Here is an 8,443-nt window from a genome sequence, read left to right on the forward strand (position 1 = left end):
AAACAAAAACTATCTTCATACTAGAGTTACAAAACCAGAATATAAACAGGGTCCTGATCCTTTATCAGTTCGTCAAATAAACAGGTAACAAAACACAACTAGGTAATATTTTATTTTTAAGTTGACTTTTGTAAAGTATATTTAGTTCCTGTTTGCATACTTCCTAAACTTCACATTTTACCTAGCTTTACAATAATCCTTTCTACCCAACTAATCTCCAAACCATTTTCTATCTCCATGGGCATAAAAAACAATGAATGACACCAGTTTAAAAATAATTTTTCCCCTACAATCATCTACAAGCAACCACCTCAGTTGCTTATCACTTTTATTCTATCCAGATTATAATCAAAACCTAGAAAATCACTTCTATGAAACTAGATAGCTTGCTGCTGCTGGCAACACAGTTAGCCATTCTGTTAAACCATGCGTGACAACCAATAAACTACATCATTTATTTCAACGTGCTTTTCTATAATCAATGTTCTGGAAGACTCATCTATTGTATGCACAAACCAGTGAAACAACATCTTTCCAATGTTTCATATTTTCTGATAGATAACTGAATGACCTCCTAGGCCTGCAGTAAGTCATGACATACCAAAATTAATCTAATATTTTTAAATGTGTGTACTACTTCCAAAGCTCCTAGAAGATTTTAACTGCAAGTTTGAAGAATGTTTGCTAGAAAAAACATGCACACGTTTGCATGCCCAAAATTTTTAAGAAAAATGAGTATTAACAATTTGTTCGAAGATCCTTTAATGAAAAGGTTCTAAGGTAAAGTAAGCTTACAGAAGTCTAACTTGGTATAGCTTACAATTGATGCTCTCATATTTTGGAATGAATTTCTACTGATATAACACAGTAGGTCTCAAGAAAGCTAGAAGAGACCTGGATTTCGGTCTCAGGTCTTCCACTTAATAACTGTTACCCTAGACAATTTTTTTTTAAGACAGAAACTCACTCTGTAGCCCAGGCTGCAGTGCAATGGCACAATCTCGGCTCACTACAACCTCTGCTTCCAGGGTTCAAGCAATTGTCATGCCTCAGCCACCCAAGTAGCTGGGATTACAGGCGTGCACCACTACACCCAGCTAATTTCCTTGTTGTTGTTTTTAGTAGAGACAGGGTTTCACCATGTTGGCCTGGCTGGTCTCAAACTCCCGGCCTCAAGTGATCCACCCATCTCAGCCTCCCAAACTGCTGGGATTACAGGTGTGAGCCACCGCACCCAGTCATCCTAGACATTTTTTAATTTTCAAGCTAGCATTTATCCATCTGTACAGTCAAATCAATACCACCTACCTCATTGGTTGTCGGGAAGATTAGGTAACAATGCATGTAAAACAGTTTTGTCATTACTAAGTACCTGGCACATAGTAAGCACTCAAATTTTAGCCTCATCAATAATGTTATTCTCAGCACACCAATGATAATTTGCTAAAATATAAAATAAGTTAGCAAAAAACGTAAGATCTCTTCTTTAAATAAAACTTACTTCTGGCTGGGCGCAGTGGCTCATGCTTGTAATACCAGCACTTTGGGAGGCCGAGGCAGGCAGATCACTTGAGGCCAAGAGTTTTGAGACCAGCCTGGCCAACACAGTGAAACCCCGTCTCTACTAAAAATACAAAAATATAGCCAGGCATGGTGGTGGGTGCCTGTAATCCCACTACTCAGGAGGCTGAGGCAGGAGAATCACCTGAACCCAAGAGGCGAAGGTTGCAGTGAGCCGAAATCGCGCCATTGCACTCCAGCCGGGGCAACAAAAGCAAAACTCTGTATCAAACACAAACAAACAAACAAACTTACTTCTTTGCCAGGAATAACGGTTTCAAAACCATCACATAAAAGCCTAACTATTGAATGTTTTTCTGCTCAGGCTACTCTATCAACTTAGGGTGAGCTTTCTATAACTCTTCTTTATTTTCTTCCTCCCACCTCATCTATCTGCTGAAATAGAATCCAACCTCTGAGTTCCTACTCTCTGGCTCATTGCTGATATGCTATGGGAGATGCAAAGATCTTGTAAATGCAATAAATAGCAGTAAACGACAGGTGAAAATGATAGGGACTCAAATATCTGTTAATTCAAAGATTAGATAGATTGGAAAGCACAATGAAAAATAACTTCACATCTTCCTTTACCAAAGAATCTACTGTGGGATATTCTAAAAAACTTAAAAAAAAACAAAAAAAAAGTTTAACTAAAATAGATTTCTCACCACAAGTATGTGAGGTAATACCTACGCTAGTTAGCTTCATTCAGCAATTACACAATGTATATTTGTTTCAAAATATGTTACATACCAGAAATATGATTTATCAATTAAGAAAAATAGAACTAAATATTGACTTCTTTATGTATCTGCTAATCAAGATCTTTAAGTCCAGAGACGTAATTGGGGAACATTAAGTCATATTCATAGGTTAAAATCTCATTCCTAAAGATAATTTCGCTAGAGTTCTATGCTTTCTAGAAATTCAGTCTAATGTAGGAAGATATTAATCTCACAGTCAAGAAAGTACAATCAGGAGTTACAGCAATTTTACAAAAGAAATAAAACTTAATAATGTTATCAAGTATTAGAAATCAGGCCACTGTGCATCCAAAAAATCACATTTGAGAGGATTTTCCATATGTCTTTGACAAAACTAAAGATGATTTTCCCAATCTATACATAAAAAATATTTTTCAAAATTCTGAAGAATAAGCTAGACTGGCCAGGCATAGTGGCTCATGCCTGTAATCCTAGCACTTTGGGAGGCCGAGGCGGGTGGATCACCGGAGTTCAGAAGTTCCAGACCACTCTGGGCAACATGGAGAAACCCTGTCTCTACTAAAATACAAAAAAGTAGCCAGGTGTGGTGGTAGCACACACCTGTAGTCCCAGCTACTCAGGAGGCTGAGGTACAAGAATCACTTGAGCCTAGGAGGCAGAGGTTGTAGTGTGCTGAGATCATGCCACTGCACTCCACCTTGGGCTACAGAGTGAGACTGTCTCAAAAAAAAAAAAATATATATATATATATACACACACACACACACATGCTAGACTTATCTATCAGCAAATTACACTGCTTGAATATCTGAAGCATAAACATGCAACCTAGAAGTAGCAGAAAATGATAAACTTCATGGTTTTTCCATTCAATGAAAGTATCCAATTGAAAAATGACTTACCCTTTGAGCTCTTTCTTTTAAATCTTGATCTTGAGCTAGAAAAGATTCCAATTTTTTCTGGACATCTATAAGTTTTTCTGGATTGATTCTTTGTAACAAAAAGATAAAGATTAAAATAAGACATCTATAAGTTTTTCTGGATTGATTCTTTGTAACAAAAAGATGAAAGTTAAAATAAGATATCTCAAAGTTGGAGACTAAAAACAGTAAGCAGCATTTTCCTATTTTCCTCAGTATTTTTAAATGTATAACTATTTCTCATCTATGAATCAGATTAGATGGAAATTAAACTAGACACAAGTTTGACACTCTTACCTACTATGAATAACACAGGAGAAAAGAAATGACATGTCAGACAGTTTCTCTAAACATCCCATGCTGAGTGAGATACTTGGATTAACACCACAGTTAGCATTGGCTACTTAACAGATAGAAAGTAGTCTCCCATGAGAGATCCATTCTATATGAAGTGGAATAAATGAAATCTAATTTTTTTAAGAGGTCTCACTCTGTTCCCTCAGTGAGGCTGGAGTGTAGTGGTGAAATCATAGCTCACTGTAACCCTGAACTCCTGGACTCAAATGACCCTCCCCCCATCTCAGCTTCTCAAGTAGCTGGACTATAGGCTTGCACCAACATGCCTGGCTAGTCTGTTTGTTTTTTCTTTTGTAGAGACAGGGTCTCACTGTTTTGCCCTGGCTGGTCTGGAACTCCCGGCCTCAAGCAATCCTTCTGCCTTGGATTCCCAAAGTGCTGAGTTACAGGTGTGAGCCACCATGCCTAGCCCTAATGTCATTTTTATAAATATTTCTGTTTCAGTCAAATATCATAAAATCAATTTCAAGTAATAAACAAGTAGCCAAAGACTGCAGTGATTTCCTTATTTAGAAATTAGGCATACTATAACAGAGATGATATTTAACTCTGCCCAGAGAAGCTACAGGAAAAGAAAAAAAAATGTTACAGAGGTCTAGGCTTCACAAGAGACCACACTGTTTCCCTGATTTTAGGCTGAACCACATTGTTCAGGCCAGGATGGTGATAGGTGGTGGCAGGTAAGATTGTGTATGGTTTTTTTTGTTTGTTTTCTTTTGTTTTTTGAGACAGAGTATGGCTCTGTTGCCCAGCCTGTTGTGCAGTGGTGCCATTTCGGCTCACTGCAAGCTCCGCCTCCCAGATTCACACCATTCTCCAGCCTCCCGGGTAGCTGGGACTACAGGCACCCGCCACCACGCCCAGCTAATTTTTTTGTATTTTTAGTAGAGACGAGGTTTGACCGTGTTCACCAGTATGGTCTCGATCTCCTGACCTCGTGATCCGCCCGCCTCAGCCTCCCAAAGTGCTGGGATGACAGGCGTGAGCCACCGTGCCCAGCCATGACTGTTTTTACTTATTTTTATTATAAAAAATTTCAAAATACACAAAAGAAAAGGTAGAGACTTTCACTCAGCTTCAACAATTACCAAGTCACAGTCAATTTTGTCTCTTCTACATCCTCAACACTCCTCCATGAATCTAACCGCTCTCCAAATTATTTTTAGGCAAATCAAGCCAGGGTGTTTCAACAGCCCCAATACAAGTAAGATTCTGATGGATTCCACTGATGCTGAATGTACACATCCTTAGACACAGGACAGTACAACTCTCTAAGATGGATAGACAACCCCAAAAGTAATTCCATCCAAGAGGTTTAATTCTTTCAATCAGCAGTGCTTCCTGAAGTTAACAAGTTCTCCATCTCATTTTCGCCACTAATAGTCTTCAGAAAAGGCCATTTAAGACTTTAAAAAAAAAGAGTCAGACTTCTGATATTCAGTACCCTATGGATGGAGCTTGGAAGTCATCACTCTACCATAACAACAAGTAAAAAGTTGAACAGACTGGAAAAAAAAGAAATCAACAACTCTTCTTTTATCCATGATAAAGATGGAAGACACAGGACAAACCAGAGTCCCCTACACAGGAAAGAGAGAGGTGAGTACAGGGAGTTACCACTTACCTCAGCTGAGTCATGAGCAGAAACAACAGGGGGAGCCAGTGCCTGGGTGGGAGACCCTCAACTGTAATTGATAAAACCTGCTGGAGGCTCGGTGTGGACAAGTCTGAGAAGTAAAAACTCCAGGAGGACCCATTCATAGGGCAGCCCCACACACATGAGTTTTACCCCAGGAGCTCAACCAAGTTCTCATGGTAAATATCAGAAAAATTCCCTCATGCTTTCAGCAAAACAAGGGGAAAATGAACCACTTTGAAATATGCCTGAGCACTCTGCTCTTAACTAGTTTCTCCTGAGGGTGGGCCTTGTTAATGAGAGCCAAGCTTCCTAGGGTTTTATCTGAGCCTAACTGACCTTGTGGGAGGGAAATGCCCAACTCTAGCCATCCTTTCCCACTTAAGTTGGGGCGGTGGGAAGGCAGAGACTGAAAAGAATTTGTAAAGTTCACAGTCCAGAGGCATAGGCTCACTAAAAGACTGAGACCTACTATAGGTCTTAGGAATGCTTCCCCACAGTCCCCACCGCCTCACACCTTACCACCACAGCACTAACATCACTAAAGGCCTATTTACAGCAATTCTTTTTATAATACCTAGTACATATCTATCATGAAAAAAATTACAAGGCATACTAAAAGCAAAAAACATAATTTGAAGAGACAGAACAAGCATCATAACCAGACATGGCAGGGATGTTGGAAGTATTAGGCCAGAAATGTAATTTAAAATAACAGTGACTCAAATGCTAAGGATTCTAACAGATAAAACAGGCAGCATGTACAGATGAGAAACATAATCAGAGAGATGGAAATCCTAAGAAAGAACCAAAAAGAAATGCAAGAGAACAAAAAGAACTGCAACAGAAATGACTAATACCTTTGACAGGTTTATTACTAGATTGGACACAGCTGAGGAAAGAATCTCTGAACTTGATAAAAACCTCCAAACCTGACTGAAAACAACACAACAGAACTTCAAGGACTATGGAACAACTACGAAAAGTGAACATATGCATGATGGGAATATCAGAAAGAGAAGAGAAACAGAAGCAATGCTTCAAACAGTAATGACTCAGAATTTCCCCCAAATTAATGTCAGACACCAAACCACAGATCCAAGAGCTCAGAAAGCTCCAAGCAGGATAAATGCCCAAGTGAGAGGGGGAGAGACAGAGGGAAAAAGAGAGAGACTGAGACTATACCTAGGCATATCATTGTCAAACTACAGAAAATTAAGTATGTTTTTAATCCTGAAAGAAGTGGGCGGGGGGCACCTTACCTATAGAGGAACAAAGACAAGAATTACACCTGATTTCTCAGATACCATGCAAGCAAGGAGAGAGTAGAATGAAATATTTAAAGTGCTGAGCGAGAAAAACCACCAGCCTAGAACTCTGTACCCCACAAAATTATCCTTCAAAAGTGAAAGAGAAACACTTTTTGAGACACACAAAATTTGACAAAATTTATTTCCAGTAGAATTGCCTTGCAAAATATGTTGAAAAGTTATTTAGAGAGAAAAAAAATAACGTAAGTCAGAAACTCAGATCTTCATAACAAAGGAAGAGCACATCAAAGGAGTAAATGATGGTAAAATAAAATTTTTCTTATTCTTAATCTAAGTTTTTTCAAATTAATAGCCCCAGCATGTTTAATTATGTATATTTACATGTATATGCTTATGTATGCTTTACATAAGTGAAATGAATGACATCAATGATACAAGGCACAGGAGGGATAAATCAGAATTATAAGGTACTCACACTACCTGTGAAGTGCTGTAGCATTATGTCATTATTTCAAAATGAGCTTGGATTACTTGTAAACATATATTGCAAAAACATTAGAGCAATCACTAAAAAAAAAGTGAAAACGAAAAAACACAAACTGGTATGCTAAGGAGAGAAAACAATCATTAAAATGCTCAGAATCACAAGAGGCAGAAAGAGAGGAGACGAAAGAATAACAGGGCAACAAACAAAAAACAGTAACAGATACATTAGATATTCATCCAACTATATCAATAATCACTTTCAACATCAATAGCCTAAATGCATCAGTTAAAAGAGATGTTGTCAGAGTGGATCAAAAAACAAGACCCAACTATATGTCGTCTACAATAAACCAACTTTCACTATAAAGACACATAAATTAATAAAAGTGGTTTGATAAAAATATCTCATGCTAACACTAATCAAAAGAAAGCAAAAACAGCTATATTAATGTCAGAGCAGACTTCCAAGCAAGAAACTTCTCAGGGATAAATGGCATGACATAATGATAAAGAAGTCAATTCTCCAAAACGGCTACAATCCTTAATGTATAGGCTCCTAACAATAGAGCATCAAACTATGTGAGACAAATACTGATAAAATTGCAACCAGAAAGATGAATCCACTGTTATAATTAGAGACTTCAACACCCTTCTATCAGGAATAGACAAATCCAGCAGGCAGAAAGTGTCAGTAAGAACACAGCTGAACTCAACAATACCATCAATCAACTGGACACAACAGACATCTAGAGACTACTTTATCCAACAACATAATACACATCTTCTCAAGCTCACATGGAACATTCACCAAAATAAAACACATTCTGGGCCATAAAACACATCTTAACAAAATTAAAAGAATATAAATCATACAATATCTGCTTTCACATCACAATGGAATTAAATTAGAAATAACAGAGGCCAGAGGCAATGGCTCACACCTGTATTCTCAGTACTTTGGGAGGCTGAGGTGGGCAGATCACCTGGGGTCAGGAGTTCGAAACCAGCCTGGCCAACATGGTGAAACCCCATCTCTACTAAAAATACAAAAATTAGCTGGGCGTGGTGGCCCATGTCTGTAATCCCAGCTACACGGGAGGCTGAGGCAGGAGAACCACTTGAACCCAGGAAGTGGACCACTTGAACCCAGGAAGTGGAGGTTGCAGAGAGCCAAGATTGTGCCACTGCACTCCAGCCTGGGTGACACAGCCAGACTCTGTCATAACATAACATAACATAACATAACATAACATAACATAACATAACATAACATAGAAATAGCAGAAAGGTAACTGGAAAATTCTAAAATACATGGAGATTAAACATACCTCTAAATAACACAAGTCAAAACAAAGTATTTTAAAATTTCTCTTGAATTAAATAAAAATGAAAATAACTTAGCAAAATTTGTGGAACGCAACAAGAGCAGTACTTAAGAGGGAAATTTATAGCACTGAATGCATATACAGTCATGGGCCACATGATGTG

At 38.2% G+C, this 8,443-nt stretch overlaps 1 protein-coding gene across 1 annotated transcript in view; it reads right to left on the minus strand.

The window, feature by feature from the left end:
- The window catches only part of DDX10 (DEAD (Asp-Glu-Ala-Asp) box polypeptide 10), a 275,033-nt gene that overhangs the window by 213,406 nt on the left and 53,184 nt on the right, over positions 1–8,443 (minus strand). The window contains exon 11 of the mRNA XM_011984743.1: positions 3,188–3,275. Within this exon, the coding sequence (XP_011840133.1) occupies positions 3,188–3,275 (88 nt within the window). The remainder of the gene's footprint in view (positions 1–3,187; positions 3,276–8,443) is intronic.

This window comes from Mandrillus leucophaeus, unplaced genomic scaffold, assembly GCF_000951045.1.
Source record: "Mandrillus leucophaeus isolate KB7577 unplaced genomic scaffold, Mleu.le_1.0 Scaffold273, whole genome shotgun sequence".
In the NCBI taxonomy this organism is placed as follows: domain Eukaryota; kingdom Metazoa; phylum Chordata; class Mammalia; order Primates; family Cercopithecidae; genus Mandrillus; species Mandrillus leucophaeus.